This window comes from Diorhabda carinulata, chromosome 5 (assembly GCF_026250575.1).
Source record: "Diorhabda carinulata isolate Delta chromosome 5, icDioCari1.1, whole genome shotgun sequence".
Classification (NCBI taxonomy): Eukaryota; Metazoa; Arthropoda; class Insecta; order Coleoptera; family Chrysomelidae; genus Diorhabda; species Diorhabda carinulata.
In genome coordinates this window covers 25,887,801-25,908,699 of record NC_079464.1, presented here as the reverse complement: position 1 = coordinate 25,908,699, position 20,899 = coordinate 25,887,801, and the positions used below count along the sequence as shown (strand labels likewise).

Genomic DNA, 20,899 nt, shown 5'->3' with positions numbered 1-20,899 from the left:
TCATTCAAGAATTATATTGGCGCCAAAGAGCGGGCGTTCAAATCAACGGAAAATCGACAGAAGAATGGAAAATCTTAAAAGGTGTAAACCAAGATTGCATAATTTCACCACTTCTGTTTAATTTGTATTCAGATAAGATCTTTGAGCAAGCTAGACACAACTTATCATATGGAGTAAAAATTAACGGTAAGCTTATAAATAAAATCAGATACGCAGACTTGAATGGACTGCAACGCCTTTTAAACGCCATTAAAAGAGTGGTAAAGAGATGGGTCTAAATATTAACCGTTCTAAAAATATATGGTATTTAGACCCTTGCCGTACCATTACACATAGCTACAGGTAAACGAACAAACGATTCAGTGTACAGTTTCAAATATCTTGGTTGCTATATTATTGAGCAACTGGTTCTCGAAAAGGAAATAAAATGTAGATTTGAGGTAGCTCGTACATTTTTTAACCTTTTCACTATGACGCCCTCCTATAGTCGAGCCAGTAAAGCTTTCTCAGAGAGCTACTGCTCATTTTAGTAGATCTAGACGAAAGTTCTGTGATGCGGACCATGTCTAAAGTTGAGCAAAGCTCAACTGGTGCTACCGACTAAAATAGACCCATAAATTTTATTAAGTCAGCCCTTTAATAATTATAGAACTCGTCACTAAAAGTCACAATTGGATATATTTCATTTTGTTTCATGAAATTTTCGAACTTTCATAATTAGATTCATAATAGTACAGTGAACCAAGCAAATCTCCTCGCAATTTTAAAGACCTTCATGGATTAGTTTAAAATTTTGGCTTAAGCTCAAAAATTATACAAATAACAAACCTGATTTGGTGCCAATGTATGCTTCTACCACAGGGATGAATGCCACCCTTACTCGGGGGTGGAAATTTAAAATTTCAAAATAACACCGGAATCGATAGAGAATTGAATTTTATGAAGAAAATGTAGAATAAAGTTTTTTATTCAACTCAATAATTTCTGAGTTATTCGCGATTGACAATTAAAAAAAAAAACACGTTTTTCAACACTTTTTCACGAAAAACTCGAAAATTACGCATTTTCTGGAAAAAATTATTCTTATCAAAATTGAAGCTTATAAAAAAAACAAAGAATGTGGCAGTTTAAATTAAATTTTTTAAATAATATTCAGCAGCTTATGAGTTACTGAAAGCCAATTTTTTCTTTTTCGTAAATTTATGCAGAGGTTATGTCAAATAACAGAAAAACGATCAATTTTTCATAAAAAATTGTAATAAACGTTTTTAAAGTACTTTTTCAGACCTATAAAATGAGCTTTTATAAAACCGTCTAACATGAAAATTAAGCGAGTTATGATGAAAATAAGTTGAGTAACTCGAAAAAAAAATGTCGGTAAATTTGACACCATGTGCGGCAAAATTAAAATTAATCGTAGCCCATGTAAAATTATCTTTTTTTAAGCACTAACAATACGTTCCAAAAGTTTGAATGATTTGGAACACGTATATTTTGAAAAAAAAACTATTGGATCAACGAAAGAATTTTTTTGTAACTAAAATTTAGCTTTTATTTTACTGGACATTTTTCTTTTTTTAAACTCACGTAGCTTGAAAATTAAATGAGAAATAAGCGTTTAAAGTATTAATATCAATGCTAAGGGAGAGTCTTTGAGTCTTTTTTACCCTTTAACATCAAAATGCTCTGAAGAAAAAGGCCTAGAAGGGTTGCAACTCTCATGGTTTTGTAGCTCATGAAATTCCATGCAAAATGATTTAGGGATGAATAAAAAAAGTTTAAAGGCTTAAAGCCGAGTTATTATTAAAAAACCGAATACATTTTTCTACAGATAATGCTCGAAAATCACGAAACGTCTAAGTTTTGATCTTTTTGGAGTATTTATTCTTTTATACATGCAGTGTCTCCTTTGTATTTATATAACTGGATTCCCACATGTATAAATACATGCAAAAAAAATAATATATATGTATGTATATCATGAGTTAAAGATAGAAATTCAAGAGAAGGAAGGGCTCTTTCGTGATGAACACCTGCTTAACATTTCTTGAATGTTGGAAGTTTAAAAGGTTTAATATTTACAGGGGGTAAAAAATAGTAGAAATATTTTATTATATCGGAAGTAACAATTCATTTTCTTAACGAAATCCATTACTTTAAGCTTTCAATAAAATTTTTCCCTAATTTTTGTGATAAGGGGTAGTTTATAGGGATTGAAATAAATTAAAAACTTATGTATCAGGTTTGTTATATTTAAATTATATATATTTTTTCTACTCAAAATCGAAAATAAAATGATTTCATACTTTCAGCCGTTTTTTAAATAACTGTATTAGGGTAGTTTTTAAGGGTAGTTACATATAAAAAATTGAAATATTACTTACATTGTAAAATTTCACATGTTTGAACATAATGAGCCCTATAACTGCTTCCATTTAGTAATTTGCAATTTTTTTTGTTGGTTGCATTATTAAAAATATTGAGGGTCAGATTTTGCCACATTTTTTAAATAATCTTTGTATAAAGGGTTGTTTTTAGGGTTAGGTGAGCTGTAAAATATCAAAATATTGAAGTCACGATACAAAACAATCAACATATATCATATTTGAACATAATTATAGCCAATTACCGCTTTAATTCACTAGTTTTCAATTTATTTGAGTAAGGGGTGATTTCCCCCCTTAAAAATAAAAAGCATACTTTGTGACCGAGTCAGGTTTGAAGAGGAGGGTAAGATGAACTTAATTCCAAATTTTCGAGAAGATCGATGAAGATCTTTAAAATTGCGAGGTTTCGGTCGATTTTAAGCTTGATTGGCTGTACTATAATATTTTTCAATCAAATCAACGCTAAACGAAATTATTTCCAATAAATGTGATATGTCAATACAAACAATGATTGTTTGAATGAAAACCTAAACCTAACAGATGTAGAAATACTCAGCACAAAAAATTTAAGTGAGAGATGCCGGCACACAGGGCACGGATAGCTCTTCCTCACGAATGTGGATGATCAAATGTTACCTATGGTGTCGAAGCATGGACTTTAAAAATCATTAATCGCTTAGAGGCTTTTGAAAAGTGGTTATATGGTTTTTGGAGTTGTTGGATAACATTAAATGCAAGAAAATAGCTTACTTGGAACACATAATGCGTGGTGGCCGGTTTAATAACCTCCAGATGATTATGATGGGTAAAGTTGAAGGTCGTAGATGTATTAGAAGGAAACAAGCCTCTTGGCTGAAGAATATTAGAGAATGGACTGGGATAAGAGAAGCTGGACAGTTATTTAGACTAGCTCAAGATAGAGTTTTGCTATGCTGATATCCTACGTCAAGGGGACTTGATACGGTACGCTAAGACGAAGATGAAAATGTATGTTGAGCATTAGTTACGTACGTGGGACATAGGGAAACCGGAAGAACTGGGCTTCGAATTTCCTTGATTTGAATCACAGTTGTTAATTGAAGCGTTAAGAGTAGAAGAAAGATTTTTGTCATCTAGAAAAAGAAAACGTTGCGGTATTAAATGACATGATTCATGACATTATCGTTTTCCTTGATGGGATTAGGGATTTTCTCATAGTTGTTTAATTTTGGAATATTATTTCGTTGTAAGGAGTGAAAGTCACGTTTGATACTTTTCTTTTCAACTATTGGGGGATTTTGCGGTACTTTGAGCATAATGCTAAATCACTTGTTTGGTAGCCGTTTGTGAAAACGCCATTATCGGTCTATCAAGGGTGCTATAGAAGCCACTTGTCTGGTTCTTTAATAACAAAGTCTTCTGTTCATCGGGATGGCCGATATTTTATCAGAGATGGGATAAGAAATATTTGTACTAACTGAAAAAATCCATCAGTATGGAATCGACATATACAAACTTGCTGTGCAGATTAGATCAGCTTCTTTCCAATATTTTAATGCTATATTTGAGTCAATTTTTTTTTTTAGAATAATGACAATTTATCCAGTTGATCCAGTACAACCGAGTTTAACCAATTTAACCAATGAAATAATGAATAGGGAAAGAATCTTTAAGGTTTATTCTAATTTAAAATATTATCCAGATTTGTTTATAGAAAGATGAGAATTTTTATTTAAAAATTTTGATAGTTTATTGTTGATATATGGAATGTTATAAATATCATGAGTTATTGGCAATGTTTGTGATTCTTTTGATTTAAATCGGATTTAAAGTCTTAAACATATAGTTATTCATTACTTTATATCTGTAAAAGTAATACATATCTTAAACAACGTCATAAAATATAATTAAAGTAAATTCCATGCCAGAAGCATGGATTGATTGATGATCAGATTTAACCTAACCTAACCCAACCTTGAGACGGCACGATAAGAAGAAGAAGACGCGCACAAATATACTGACATCTTTCAGTAACTTTGAATACCTAAATGACAGCAGCCTAATAGATTCATATTCTATATAAAGTTTTGTGATAGATATTATCCAAATTTTACATCTTAAAAATTAATTTCCTCAGCACCAAATTTGAAAAACTTTATCCTATCAGAGGACTAATATCCGTTTCCAACAAGGAGCCGCACGACCCCTTTTTTATATAAAATTTTCGAGGGGGTGCTGAAGAAGGATATTTTCATACTGTAAATTGTCAGGTTTTTTTCACATAGAACATTATAAAGCTAAAATCGAACTTATTCCATAAATATGGACAGCATTGTATAACATTATTACGTTTTAATCGATCATCATTTCTACAATATCGTTGGAAAGTTGTCAAGTGGGTATTATGTGCGTGATCAATAGGGTGATATATTTATGTAATACATGTATAATGTGTATACTTTTGAGATTAAAACGATTACAGTACGGCAGCAATTATAAATGTTCAACATTGTATATGATAAATATTTACAAAGATATTTACACGGAACTAATTTCAATTTTGACACGTTGATAAAAGTTTTTAAATAATATTTGAACAAACGGAAAATTTTCAACAAACCATATCCTTGTGGATCAGCGCTTCGTTGGAGACATTTCTCACTGTATATTGAATACCTGTACAACAATAAACATCGCTGTTACTCACTACTGAAAAAGTTTTTTCTAGTTATAGTAGTTTAAGTAACAAATCCCTAAATTAGTCGCAGGCTTGCAATTTGCCCACTCGTCCAGTAAAAGACCACTTTCGGGACGTATTACGTACAATATTTTTTTTAAAACGGGCTTTGGTGTACCATAAACTTCATATTAGTCAGTTTACATTTTTATAACAAAAACTCTTTATTAACTAATTTTAAGAATTTTTGTAACAATCGTTAATTTTTGTTTTACAAATATAAACATTATTTTTTAATAGTTATATTAAACGTACAAACGAACTACGCCTAAAGCAGGGGTCTCCAAACTACGGCCCGAGGGCCACATCCGACCCGCGGACAGATTTTATCCGGCCCGCGGAGAACTAGCATACTTGAAAACTCCTTTTAGAGAACAAATTTTTTTTAGCAAATTAAATTTAGTATAATTAAATAAGTATCAGAAATCATTATAATAGAAAAGAAAGAACTCTGTAGCTATATTAGAACCTGAGGTATAGATTGAATGTAGAAAAATTGTCAAAAACCTACAAAAATCCATAACTCCACATTGAATGTCCGCGCCTAGCTCCTCTCCAACTCAACCGATTTAAGTGTTCAAAAACTCAAATGAAAGAAGGTGTTTCAGCGAGTGTTCTTAAACCAAAACGTATTCTGTAGCTATATTAGAACCTGAGATATAGATCTTTGAATGTAGAAAAATGGCAAAAACCTACAAAAATCCATAACTCCACATTGAATGTCCGCGCCTAGCTCCTCTCCAACACAACCGATTTAAGTGTTCAAAAACTCAAAAGAAAGAAGATGTTTCAGCGAGTGTTCTTAAATCAAAACGTATTCTGTAGCTATATTAGAACCTGAGATATAGATCTTTGAATGTAGAAAAATTGCCAAAAACCAACAAAAATCCATAACTCCACATTGAATGTCCGCGCCTTGCTCCTCTCCAACTCAACCGATTTAAGTGTTCAAAAACTCAAAAGAAAGAGAGGGTGTTTCAGCGAGTGTTCTTAAACCACAACGTATTCTGTACCTATATTAGAACCTGAGATATAGATCTTTGAATGTAGAAAAATGGCAAAAACCTACAAAAATCCATAACTCCACATTGAATGTCCGCGCCTAGCTCCTCTCCAACTCAACCGATTTAAGTGTTCAAAAACTCAAATGAAAGAAGGTGTTTCAGCGAGTGTTCTTAAACCAAAACGTATTCTGTAGCTATATTAGAACCTGAGATATAGATCTTTGAATGTAGAAAAATGGCAAAAACCTACAAAAATCCATAACTCCACATTGAATGTCCGCGCCTAGCTCCTCTCCAACACAACCGATTTAAGTGTTCAAAAACTCAAAAGAAAGAAGATGTTTCAGCGAGTGTTCTTAAATCAAAACGAACTCTGTAGCTATATTAGAACCTGAGATATAGATCTTTGAATGTAGAAAAATTGCCAAAAACCAACAAAAATCCATAACTCCACGTTGAACATCCGCGCCTAGCTCCTCTCCAACTCGACCGATTTAAATGGTCAAAAGCTCAAAAGAAAGAAGGTGTTTTAGCGAGTGATTTTAAACAAAAACGAACTCTGTAGCTATATTAGAACCTGAGATATAGATCTTTGAATGTAGAAAAATGGCAAAAACCTACAAAAATCCATAACTCCACATTGAATGTCCGCGCCTAGCTCCTCTCCAACTCAACCGATTTAAGTGTTCAAAAACTCAAATGAAAGAAGGTGTTTCAGCGAGTGTTCTTAAACCAAAACGTATTCTGTAGCTATATTAGAACCTGAGATATAGATCTTTGAATGTAGAAAAATGGCAAAAACCTACAAAAATCCATAACTCCACATTGAATGTCCGCGCCTAGCTCCTCTCCAACACAACCGATTTAAGTGTTCAAAAACTCAAAAGAAAGAAGATGTTTCAGCGAGTGTTCTTAAATCAAAACGAACTCTGTAGCTATATTAGAACCTGAGATATAGATCTTTGAATGTAGAAAAATTGCCAAAAACCAACAAAAATCCATAACTCCACGTTGAACATCCGCGCCTAGCTCCTCTCCAACTCGACCGATTTAAATGGTCAAAAGCTCAAAAGAAAGAAGGTGTTTTAGCGAGTGATTTTAAACAAAAACGAACTCTGTAGCTATATTAGAACCTGAGATATAGATCTTTGAATGTAGAAAAATGGCAAAAACCTACAAAAATCCATAACTCCACATTGAATGTCCGCGCCTAGCTCCTCTCCAACTCAACCGATTTAAGTGTTCAAAAACTCAAATGAAAGAAGGTGTTTCAGCGAGTGTTCTTAAACCAAAACGTATTCTGTAGCTATATTAGAACCTGAGATATAGATCTTTGAATGTAGAAAAATGGCAAAAACCTACAAAAATCCATAACTCCACATTGAATGTCCGCGCCTAGCTCCTCTCCAACACAACCGATTTAAGTGTTCAAAAACTCAAAAGAAAGAAGATGTTTCAGCGAGTGTTCTTAAATCAAAACGAACTCTGTAGCTATATTAGAACCTGAGATATAGATCTTTGAATGTAGAAAAATTGCCAAAAACCAACAAAAATCCATAACTCCACGTTGAACATCCGCGCCTAGCTCCTCTCCAACTCGACCGATTTAAATGGTCAAAAGCTCAAAAGAAAGAAGGTGTTTTAGCGAGTGATTTTAAACAAAAACGAACTCTGTAGCTATATTAGAACCTGAGATATAGATCTTTGAATGTAGAAAAATGGCAAAAACCTACAAAAATCCATAACTCCACATTGAATGTCCGCGCCTAGCTCCTCTCCAACTCAACCGATTTAAGTGTTCAAAAACTCAAATGAAAGAAGGTGTTTCAGCGAGTGTTCTTAAACCAAAACGTATTCTGTAGCTATATTAGAACCTGAGATATAGATCTTTGAATGTAGAAAAATGGCAAAAACCTACAAAAATCCATAACTCCACATTGAATGTCCGCGCCTAGCTCCTCTCCAACTCAACCGATTTAAGTGTTCAAAAACTCAAATGAAAGAAGGTGTTTCAGCGAGTGTTCTTAAACCAAAACGTATTCTGTAGCTATATTAGAACCTGAGATATAGATCTTTGAATGTAGAAAAATGGCAAAAACCTACAAAAATCCATAACTCCACATTGAATGTCCGCGCCTAGCTCCTCTCCAACTCAACCGATTTAAGTGTTCAAAAACTCAAATGAAAGAAGGTGTTTCAGCGAGTGTTCTTAAATCAAAACGTATTCTGTAGCTATATTAGAACCTGAGATATAGATCTTTGAATGTAGAAAAATGGCAAAAACCTACAAAAATCCATAACTCCACATTGAATGTCCGCGCCTAGCTCCTCTCCAACACAACCGATTTAAGTGTTCAAAAACTCAAAAGAAAGAAGATGTTTCAGCGAGTGTTCTTAAATCAAAACGAACTCTGTAGCTATATTAGAACCTGAGATATAGATCTTTGAATGTAGAAAAATTGCCAAAAACCAACAAAAATCCATAACTCCACGTTGAACATCCGCGCCTAGCTCCTCTCCAACTCGACCGATTTAAATGGTCAAAAGCTCAAAAGAAAGAAGGTGTTTTAGCGAGTGATTTTAAACAAAAACGAACTCTGTAGCTATATTAGAACCTGAGATATAGATCTTTGAATGTAGAAAAATTGCCAAAAACCTACAAAAATCCATAACTCCACATTGAATGTCCGCGCCTAGCTCCTCTCCAACTCAACCGATTTAAGTGTTCAAAAACTCAAATGAAAGAAGGTGTTTCAGCGAGTGTTCTTAAACCAAAACGTATTCTGTAGCTATATTAGAACCTGAGATATAGATCTTTGAATGTAGAAAAATGGCAAAAACCTACAAAAATCCATAACTCCACATTGAATGTCCGCGCCTAGCTCCTCTCCAACACAACCGATTTAAGTGTTCAAAAACTCAAAAGAAAGAAGATGTTTCAGCGAGTGTTCTTAAATCAAAACGAACTCTGTAGCTATATTAGAACCTGAGATATAGATCTTTGAATGTAGAAAAATTGCCAAAAACCAACAAAAATCCATAACTCCACATTGAATGTCCGCGCCTAGCTCCTCTCCAACTCAACCGATTTAAGTGTTCAAAAACTCAAATGAAAGAAGGTGTTTCAGCGAGTGTTCTTAAACCAAAACGTATTCTGTAGCTATATTAGAACCTGAGATATAGATCTTTGAATGTAGAAAAATGGCAAAAACCTACAAAAATCCATAACTCCACATTGAATGTCCGCGCCTTGCTCCTCTCCAACTCAACCGATTTAAGTGTTCAAAAACTCAAATGAAAGAAGGTGTTTCAGCGAGTGTTCTTAAACCAAAACGTATTCTGTAGCTATATTAGAACCTGAGATATAGATCTTTGAATGTAGAAAAATGGCAAAAACCTACAAAAATCCATAACTCCACATTGAATGTCCGCGCCTTGCTCCTCTCCAACTCAACCGATTTAAGTGTTCAAAAACTCAAAAGAAAGAAGGTGTTTAAACCAAAACGAAGTCTCTATCTTGAATAGAACCTGAGATATTGAGGATAGAACGTGTGTATATGAAAAACTCCCATAAGTAATGTACAGGGGGAAATCGCATTTGAGTATAACTTGAGAATGGTGAAAATTAGATAAAATCCGATGATTGATGGCTGATCTGTGCATCAATAGCTTTCATTGGAAAAAAAATTAAGCAAATCGTTATGGTTCGGTCCGACAAAATGAGATTTTCTGACATAAAAATAACCCGGAAAGTACTAATTTCTAGCGCGTTTTCAAAAAAAAATATGCCTATATTTAAGCATATGTAATAAAAAAAAATTAGCAGAGCGTGGTTTCGATCCACGGACCTCTGGGTTATGGGCCCAGCACGCTTCCACTGCGCCACTCTGCTCAGTGATATGTTACTACTAAAGTCTGAATTTATGTTGAATGTATAGAGAATTGGAAAGTCGATTAACTTGGGAAATATAATATACGGATTGCATGGAAAATATTCGGTTTTCTTTAAAAACAAAAATTCATTTGAAATAGCAAATATATTTTCAGAAAAATGTAGATACTATAGGCCTCATTATGAACCAAAATTAAACAAAATCGTTCCAGCTGTTGAAAATCACAGATTAAAAATACACTGATCGACAAAAAAAAATTTCTAGTAACACAAGAATGAATAGCATATTGGGATAAAATGGACCTATACAAATATGAAAAAAATAATTGTAACAAGTAAGGTTTTTAATTTACATTTATAGAACTATATTCGTTGGTAAAATATTTAATATTTATTAAAAAAATAATTTCACGTTTTTTTAATCGTATATATTGACGATATTTATAGTTTACATCTAATAAACATATAAATTAGCTCTACTTTTTCCCTTTATGAGGGGTTGCACTTTCTCTTTTTAAAAACCACCAGTAATCACCCATCATGGCCGAATCCCATCGTCCTTGATACCGAATTTCCATTTTTCTAATATCTTGGTAGAGGTGGTCCTTGGTTACCAAAATTTCGGGAAAAAATATCAGATGGGAATGGAGGAAATGAATTTTCAATGACATTCGAGTACCAAGGGATATGTAGGCGTCTAGAAGTTCATCAACTAACTGTTGTTAATTTGGATCCATTTTGTTGCCCAAAAATCCCCTCATTACACTAACAAATGCCTTCCATGCTCTAAGTTCCTGTCTGGTAAGTTTTTTTGCAAAATTGTCATCGTTCAGCATTTTTCTTATTTGTGGCCCAATAAAAATACCTTCCTTTAATTTGGCATCACTCAAATGAGGAAAGACTTCTCTAAGGTATTTGAATCCATCACCCTCTTTATCCATAGCCTTCACAAAGTTTTTCATCAATCCAAGTTTAATGTGAAGAACATTTTTGGGATCTATAAATGGTATAAACTCAAAATTTTGAGATCCCGGTTGAAACTCACATCTTGCTTGCCAATTTTTTTTTACATAGTGTTGATCTACTGCCCGACTGTTGCACAGACGAAGAAATGTTTCGTAAACCCTCCCTGAAGCCCCATTAAAATTCCAATTACCTTCAGGTCCCCACATATCTGCCACTTAAACTTGTAGTTAATTTTGTCTAAAGGCAAGCAAATATTTTCATAAGTTTCTTTCATCTTCACAACATGAGCAACTGGTCTAGACGGTTTTAAATTTTCATTTAGACGAGTCAATACATAGACTCACTGAGATTATGCTCAATATATCAAGTTCCTTCATTAGACCATCAATCAACCTCGATCTTGTGCTTTCCTTTCTTAGAATAACCTTCAGTCTTTGTTAGACAAAAATAGCAGTTGTCAAAATGGTTAGTAGGTTCCCGCCATACCATTGGAATTGCAAAAGACATGCATGTTTTCTTTCCCATTCATCCACTGCACCAATGACACATTACAATTAACACAGCACGCTTGGGGGCCCCACTGCTTGTCTCGGTCTCCAATTAAAGTACCAAAATATTTGAAACAGGCTATTTCCACATTTTCGGAAATAGTTTGCCATTTCACCATAAATTCTCCACAAATACAACAAAATTTGTCAGGAGAAGTTTTACAACTTCGGCGCGTTTGACTCGACATTTTCGTCGTTATAATCACTTTTTGCGCTATGAACAGATAATTTTTAATGTTATTTTTATGTTTATTATTCTGAATAATACAGTTCAGGTATTTTTGCGGTCATAAAATTTACCAATATTAACCGCCCCTTTATCAAATTACCTACCTACTAATATAAACAGTGATAATTAAGCTATTGAAAAGAGGTATGTGTTAGGGCTTAATAAATATTTGGTAATTATACACTTTCACGGTCACCTGGTTTTTTGACTGTAGAAAATCGAAAAATTGATGGATTTTAATGATCTTGGTCTCAAAATGTTCCATTTTAAGCGGATTTATAAAAAAAATTAGTAGAAATAGCTGGAATGAAAATTTCTCATAGTTTTACTGTTTTAAATCGTAAAAAGAAACGGTTTTGCAAAATAATCCTTTACAAAAAATTATCTCATTATCAGATAAAGTTCTTATATTTTTTTTTGTATTCTACATAAATTAATAAACAATTTAAAAAAAAGTCCAAAAAGAATGATGTTTTCAGTTTTTATAGCTTAAAATGAAATCGATGAAAAACAATTAATTTTCGTGAATAGTTTCGTACTATATTCTTCAATGTTAATAGTTTTTGGACCATTAAAAATCGAAAAATAGATAAATTTCATAATTTTGGTCTCAAAATGTTCCATTTTACGACGAATTTATGAAAAACACGGGGGTAGTGGCTGAATTTGCGGTTTTTAATAGTTTTAAACCTTAAATAGTAGAAAAATTTTTTTTTTCAAAATATTCATTTTTTTATGTAAATTGCGAAAAAAAATATACGAACTTGATTCCCCGACGTCAGAAACAGTTACGAAGGATTATATGTAGAAAGTCATTTTTTTTTGCATTTAAAGTCATGAAACTGTAAAAAATATTTATTTTTTTTTAATTTTCGTATTTTTTTTTATAAATCCGCCGTAAAATGGAACATTTTGAGACCAAGATCATTAAAATCCATCCATTTTTCGATTTTCTAGAGCCAACCTAACCTAACCTAACCTAACCTAACCAAAAAATCAGGTGACCGCGAAAGTGTATAATTACCATAATTTTTTGTAAAGGATTATTTTGCAAAACCGTTTCTTTTTACGATTTAAAACAGTAAAACTATGAGAAATTTTCATTCCAGCTATTTCTACTAATTTTTTTTATAAATCCGCCGTAAAATGGAACTTTTGAGACCAAGATCATTAAAATCCATCCATTTTTCGATTTTCTAGAGCCAAAAAACTAGGTGACCGTGAAAGTGTATAATTACCAAATATTTTTTTCTATTATTGGAGGCGTATTTCCATTTTAAAAATAAAGGTCTCTCGCCTGTGTTACGAAAATCTTGTCGGCCAGTGTAATTAAAGATTGGAATAATTATGAATTATACCTACCAAAACCACAGTTTATCTTTCGAGTTTTTATCCTCCCTTTATCCAGATATCAACGGATATCCGTTTGAGGTCCACATGATGTAAACCTCTTCAAAGAAATATTTCACAAGAGATATTAGAAATTATTATGTAACTGATATTAAGATTTAGTACTAGGAAAACTGTCTAATTTAAAGAATTACATAAAGATTTCATCAACAATCAAGATGACTCAAGCATAGATAAAGAATTTCAAATTTTTCTTTTCATTTATACAGGAAGCTTCTAATTTATAAGAGATATAGAATTTTAAAAACTAATTTCTGAAGTCGAAGAATATGTTGGGGAATACCTACTATATTAAGACTAGATATTTGTTTTCAGAATATTCAACTTTACAACGACAAAAGCCATGGCCCACATCCCCTTACGATAACCAACCCAACTATCTTTCCTACGCTATGCAATATAAATATATGTATAGTCCTAGCAAACGGAAAGGAGGACAAGTTCGTTTCACAGCAAATCAAACGGACATTTTGGAGAAAAGGTTTTGTTCTAATAAATATTTAAGTCCAGAAGAGAGAAAAGTTCTGGCGGAATCTCTGAGTTTGTCCGATAGACAAGTAAGTATTTGAATTTCGAATTATTTAAAAAGAATTTTTTGATTTAATAATTTTAAATGGGAAGATATTTATTTACTGCTATTGCTTTTGCAGGCAATTGTGTTTATGAATATAATCTTTAAAATCTACACTCTGAGTTTAGACTTTCCAATTTTTCCAAAAGTTTGGGAAACGTATACATCAAACAGTTTCTACAATCCTTGCGAAAGATCAACATGTCCTTATCTTTGCCCCAATACATTTTTTAAGCCGCTCATGTGCCACATCTTAAATTGATATCTTGCATTCATTGCAATCATTGGCAACCTTTTTAACACGACTGTTTTATAAATAGGAGTGATTTGAATAATTTCGCCTGCAACGAACCGCATCATTAAGTTATTCAGAACCGAAATCAGGTCTTCATAAAAAGATGGTCTTTACTTAAAAAAATATATTTATACTTTAGAGTGCCCTACTCATTATATTTCTCTATCAGATTTGAAGTTATTGTTTGATGTTTTGATTCGAGAAAATCCCCTTTATAAGCCGCTGAAGTCGGCATCGAAAAATTCATATTTTTGCCAAAGATACCAATTTTTAGAGATAAGTCGTAATTTTACCTACCACAAAGTTGGAAAAAAATATAAGTATTTGTCATATTCCATCAAAATAGTAGATATTCTCTTATGTTTTTAAACGATTTTCATCGCTTTATCTCACTTTTCAAAAATTACTCCAAGTACGAGCTCAAAATTTTTGTAAAATTTTGATTGCCTACTATTTTATTTAAATAAAGTAAAATAATGGTATTGCACAATGGTTGAGTATGATTTTTTCTCTTAAGTACGCCTAAATATTAAATGTTTTAAACGTGTAAACAAAACAATTCTGAGCTACAATACCTAAAAACTCATATGAAACATAACATATTAGTCGCACTTCTTAAATAAATAAAACATGTTTGTAGGTAACCTTGTACCAAATCTAAGCTTTACTTAAAAATAAATTTTGTAAAAAACAGCAGAGACCCTAAAAGCTTCAGTAGAATTCCAAAACCGCTGTCAATATCAGATGACGTCAAAGGGCGTTAGTTAGGCAACCATAGATACGTGAACTCGTAAGACTGCAGTTACGAGGGAGGTTCAACATATTGTTTCAATTGGATTATACGATTTTCGACATCGGGTTTTTGGGATATATCAGCTTGCTATGCCTGGTTGGTTTATTCAAAATTATTAAAAATTTCTGTCAAATTCCCGGTTTTTCCCGGCACTGCGAAATTTCCGCCGTTTTCCCGGTTTTCAAGACTCCTAAACACCCTCTTACAAAATTGTAAGTTTTATTTATGAATCATATTTTTCATTTCATAAACCGATTATGAAATCAAGAAATAATGACGACAAAATCTTTAAATCTATACAGGGTGTCCCACGACGAGTTGAGACTATCTGTATATGGCAAAATACTAATAGTAAAATCATTAAAATTCCTACGTTTGGGTTTTCGGATACGATCTTTTTAACTAAAATATTTTCATAGATGGCCGGCTTCCGGTTCTACCGGAAGCCGACTGTAACTTTGTTATTTCAAAAAGAACACCTTGTATATTAATACATTTTTGAAACCTACGCAAAATTTAAGTATACTTTTGTAGAAAAATGCATACTTCTTGAGTTATTAATTATTTTGTAAAAAATTTGACAGTTGCAGACGCTTATAAATTATTTTTTTACGAGGATATCCTTAAGGATATGAAAATGGTTTCTGTTCGGTTGCTTTAGCAAGGTCAGAAGTATTCGATTCTATGTTGAAAAATTTTTTATTTTGTACGGGGTGTGTATAAAAAGCGTTTAAAGTATAGCTTCATAAATATCAAATTTCTTAATTTTTTTAAATAGAACCACCCGGTTTTTTCTATTTTAATGCATTCAGAGGTTAAAAATAAGGCATACTTTCCTATACCAAAACCATGCAGATATTGATTGTTTCCTGTAAATTTTTAGACATACAGGGTGGTCTAAATTTTATTTTGACCCGTTGATACAAGCACTAAGAAATAAAAAAGTATTTTTCTTTATCTTGTCAAGGTCTGTGAAAAAAATCAAGTCAAATTTTATTCACTAATCCTATTCTAACTTTTAGTCGATTCCGAGATATTTTTTAAATAAGTTTTAATTTTTTATGTATACTTTTAGTGGGCTTTGTAATAAATGACATTTATTTAACTGTCATTAGTCAATTGCCGATACTTTCGAAAATCGTTAAAATGGCTCGTTCTCTCAGGAAGACAAGTCGATCAGCGTTGTGCACACAATAATTAGGTGAAAAGACCAATTATTGTGGAACAACTCCAAACGTTTTTTATCAACATAACGAATTGGTTGCTTTGGACCGTCTGATAATAACAAAATTGTCATCAAAGCTGATAAGACGCGAGCAGGAAAACACGCGAAACGTTTTAATGCGCCAACAATTGACGAAGTGGCTTTTGTCATCGTGAGTGAAAATTTAGAATACCGAGATTTGTTTTACATCGGCGCGGCGTAGCAATCAACTGCAGCGGGTGTCTGAAACACAACGATAATTTTTCAATAGATGATAAATCCAGTTACAGTTTCCGAAACTAACAAAAAAGTTAGTTCAATGAATTATTATTCATACAGACTGATGGTTGGGAAAAATTAGGACAATAATATCTTAAAATGTCGGCGTCTCTCCCACCAATATGCTGAGGATATGTACGTGAAAGTTGGAACCGAGCGATTGACATTTATCAGGTTGACCCAGACAAAACTGCGTTCTGAAGAATACATTCATACGGGATGCCATCAATGCTGATGGAAATGCACAAAATGTAGGTAGAACAACTATTTTCCCAGCAACATACGTCGGAAGTCCACGACATATGCATGAATACCCTCAGGATGCTATATCGTATGTACGGCATTATGGCACAACAGATTTGTTTATAACGAAAGGGTTTGACCAAAATTAGATTTGTAATACAATTCACACCGGCAGATTTTGAGAAATTTTATTTGGAATAACTTTTAAACGACTTTACGATCGATTTCGAAACCAATTCGAATTCGATATTCATCGTTTAGACAAGACAAAATCTGCGGTGTCAGCTAATTATTGATATTTTTCTTGTTTTATCTTTCATGAAAACTTGGTTTTATAAATAAAATTTATTGATGGCTAACGGTAAAAAATGGGCTATAGTCTCTCTCGCTGAGAGTGCGATGAATTTTTCTCTTGTTATATCATTATTTACTATTTATTATGAATGGTGGGATAAATTTAAACACACGATATGTTTTCTTACTCTAAATTTATTGAGACTAAAAAAAATTACCTAATATACACTATTCACTATACTAAATTATATATTCGTTGCTGACGATTCCAGTTCTCGATTCTCGTATCGATTTGAAATATCTCGAGTTTCAATCGAGATGGTTCTTTTCTGAGAAAAACACGGCGCTGTCGCGTTAAATATTCTATTAGGTAAAGACAGTTTCCTACGGAGTTCTATACAAGGATGCAATTTCGTAAAAATACATTCACAAATTCTTATTTATTTGCAGGTGAAAACTTGGTTTCAAAATAGAAGAGCCAAATGGAGAAGAAGTAATTCTAACGGCGGACAACCTCAAGGTGCAATGTCAAATTCAACAGATGGGGATATAATTAAAACAGTTAAAGAAAATTGAACATATTTATTTTGAGAATCAGGATGATGCCGAGTACAAATGAGTTAGAACCGTGTGTCAGTTTTAGAAATGCCTGTAAGGAAATGTTGATCAAGTGAAGGATCCAAAAGACTGTATACGAATTTTAAATGAAATTTTGTATATATAAAACATTTATTTTAAAAAATAAATTAGTTGCTAGCACATATTACATCAAATTTTATTGAAAATAGATACGTAAATTACGGTGTAATGAATATTGGTAACATGCATGGTTGATATCACTTTTTATTGTACTTTTTATTATGAAGTATACTTGTAACTAGACTGGCGAGGATTGCGATGTTTCCTAAACCACTTTTGTAAACAAAAAATGTATAAAATTCAAATTTAAAGTTACGAGCCCACCTTATCATTACGGCAGCAGAAAATCATGACTCTTATAGTTGTATAGTTCTTCCAATATCAAATGCAGAAGATAATTAAGTGAGGAACAATTAAATTTCATAAATACGCGCGGCACTCATACCAAATTAAGAAATGAAAAATAATGTTTACTCCCCGTATAAAATTCGGTACATCTAACAAACCGTTAGTCCACGCGGACTGATCATCTCCACTGTTTACCAATGAAAACATCGAATCGTAAACGTAAATGCATTTCTATGGGCCGAAGCTGTCGAAAGGCGTATGTACACAATTTCTTCGAAATATTCCTGCCAGACAGTCTGCGATAAGCAGTGGCGTCGTGTGATAAGGATCATTTAGTTCATAAAAAGAAATATGGCGTTCTTCAGACCATGGGCGAATAAAGACAATGAAATTGCACAGTGTAGTGAGAATAAAGATAGTATGATGAATTTAATAATAAAGATTCAGATATACAAACACAACAAGTTTTTTAAATATATTTAAATATATTTAAAGGAAAATACTCAGCAATCTTATGCAATCATAATAGAAATTGCTGAATTAACTAAAGTAAATAAATTTCCATTTATCGAGTAGTCACCAAAGAGGTTGCTGATTATCTTGTACTTGCATATAATTATCGGAATAAACTGTTTTCAGATTTTACTTACAAAGTACACCTTGCGGGTTTTAAATCACCGTCTCTTAGCTGACTGTTGTAGTTTCGGAAATAAATGATTTAAAAGGTGTGTCAACCTGAAATTCGGGACCGTTCTTGGAACGTTTATAGATATTTTCTGCGCAATGTCCGGCTATGCACGGTACTTGCTATCAACCAAGTATCGAAAAGATCGTCCCGGTAACGCTCGTTGCAGACACTACGGATTTGCACGTACGAAAATATTCGAACGACTTTTGTCAGTGACATGTTTACTTACACACGTTACGTTTTTTATCGAACGTCCAGTTTAGTTTTCCTTCGATCGTCGTGAAGTGGAATGGATCGCAAACGCAAAATTATTGCAATGTGGCTATTACACCGTCGTCGAAAGGAACGTAAACATACTCGTGTTACTGGGTTCATCCAATAAATGAAATGAGGTGCGAGATTGGTGGATTCTATACTCTTTTTGAAGAGTTACGGAGAGATGATAATAAATTCTTCAATTATTTCCGCATGTCTATATCATCTTTTGACGAACTACATGATCGCTTGAAGGACTCTATTCAAAGACAGAATACAAAAATGAGAAACTGTATACAACCAGTTGAAATGTTAGCTTATGGGTAATCTTAGTCTTACTTGCACTAAGGCAATAAGGAATTCACTGTAGGTAGAACCAATTTGGAATCTGCCGTACGACTGATCACTGATGGTGTGCAAACGCGCATTCAGTCACCTAGGTCTCTGATAATTTTGGACGATTCGAAACCGTGTGTTTCCAGTGGCAAAGCACGCCTGCATCACGACTACCGTGCCGTGATCGAAGCGTGTGCAATGGGCAATCTATTTCTTCGTGCCACTATTGGAATGTGGACGTACGAATTTATATCGTACGTCCAAATCCGTAGTGTCTGCAACGGGCCTAACGGTTCACAAATGATACCTAAATCGGTTGGAACACAAATAATAATCGTTCGTACAACAGTAACCGCCCGGTTGAAACACTTAATTTCTATTGCGCAGAATCGTACCAAGGACGGTTTTTTGTTTGGTTGGTACGAACCAAGTAGCGAGCGAAGTGGGCGGGAGAAGACAAGCAGTCGAGTGAGGGGTACGTTCGACAACACTCGAACTTCGGTAAGACGGACGGATTCGAGCTTCATTGTCGGTTTTGGCTCATATCTAGCTCGCACATGTTGTTTTATGCGCGACGTGCACTGCCGATTGATGAGAATGTAATTTCTGATAATACGAAAACTGTACTTGATTTTTGTTTGAAGTGGTGCCACGCTTTTTGTCACCATGGCAGACGACACGGAGGAGTTCATTAATAGCGTGGAAAAAAGACCTGCGCTTCACTTAAAGAGTCTGAAAAGGTATTGAGACATCGATCTGAAGAAAATGCTATGGGAGGAAGATGGTATCTCGATGGTTAGAACTCAATTGAATTGAGTCCTTCTGTTAAGTTTGCAATTGTCATTTGATTTAGCGATTCAACTGGATCTAGCGAACCAGTTTGTTCAATGTCTTGCTCATACGCGCATTTCTATAATCTCGTCAATTGTTAGCTCTTGATTGTGTGAATCTAGCAATTCTTGAACGTCATCATTATCTACCTCTAAATTTCATTGTTTGGCAATATCGACCACTTCTTCTTTTATGCTATCGATTTGTTCAGGATCTGAAACTGATTCTCCTTGGGTTTCAGTGGTGAAAAAAATGGGCACAGTTTCTTCAAGACACCATAGAGTTTTTTGTGAAACCTCATTCCGAGATTGTCCAACAATTCTTCCAGCATCTAAAACATTGAATTGCTTTCAAAAGTCGTCAACTTTTAGAATTTAGAATTGCGAAAGGATGACCTGGTGCATTGTCAATTGGTAGAATCACTTTAAATGGAATTTCTTTTAATTGGCAGTAACGTTCGACTTCAGGAATAAAATGATGGCCAAACCAGTCCACTAAAAGAGAAGCTGTCACCCAAGCTTTCGCATTAGACTTCCAAACAACAGGCAAACCAGATTTCTGAGCGATAAACTAAGAGAGGTTTCAATTTACAATCTTCAGCTGCATTCGCACCAACCATTACTGTCAATCGATCCTTGGCGGCTTTAAAACCTGGAAGTTTTCTCTTCACGCGCAATAAAAATTTTTTTAGGCATTTTCTTCCAAAAAAGACCGGTTCATCTACGTTGAAAATGGTTTGGCCCGTGTAGCCACTTTCATCTATCATTGTTTGGAGTTTTTCTGGGTAGAGATGCAGCTTCTTTATCAGCGCCTGCCGCTTCTCCACTCTCTGCGAAGCTATGCCAATTACAACGACTCTTAAATCGGCCGAACCAGCCGTTACTAGCTTTAAACACTTCCCAGCTTCTTCTTTTAGTTTTTCAAAAATCTGCTTTGTTTGAAAGCACACTGTATTTTTATCAACAGGGCAA

At 33.6% G+C, this 20,899-nt stretch overlaps 1 protein-coding gene and 1 non-coding gene across 2 annotated transcripts; one reads left to right on the top strand and one right to left on the bottom strand.

Moving 5' to 3' along the window:
- Nucleotides 1-9,927: 9,927 nt before the first annotated feature.
- Nucleotides 9,928-9,999, bottom strand: Trnam-cau (transfer RNA methionine (anticodon CAU)). Its single transcript has one exon. It is a non-coding gene; the product is annotated as a tRNA-Met (tRNA).
- Nucleotides 10,000-13,544: 3,545 nt separating this feature from the next.
- LOC130894542 (homeobox protein HEX homolog pha-2-like) lies at nucleotides 13,545-17,799 on the top strand. The gene is made up of 2 exons (XM_057801422.1): nucleotides 13,545-13,709; nucleotides 17,282-17,799. The coding sequence occupies exons 1-2, from the start codon at nucleotides 13,545-13,547 to the stop codon at nucleotides 17,405-17,407; spliced, it is 291 nt and encodes a 96-aa protein (XP_057657405.1). The 3' UTR covers nucleotides 17,408-17,799.
- The last annotated feature ends 3,100 nt before the right edge of the window (nucleotides 17,800-20,899 follow it).

Excerpts from the sequence above, each read along its gene's own strand:
- LOC130894542 (XM_057801422.1), top strand. The coding sequence starts at position 13,545 with ATGCAATATAAATATATGTATAGTCCTAGCAAACGGAAAGGAGGACAA. Across the intron at positions 13,710-17,281 it reads TGAGTTTGTCCGATAGACAA|GTGAAAACTTGGTTTCAAAA; the intron begins GTAAGTATTTGA and ends ATTTATTTGCAG.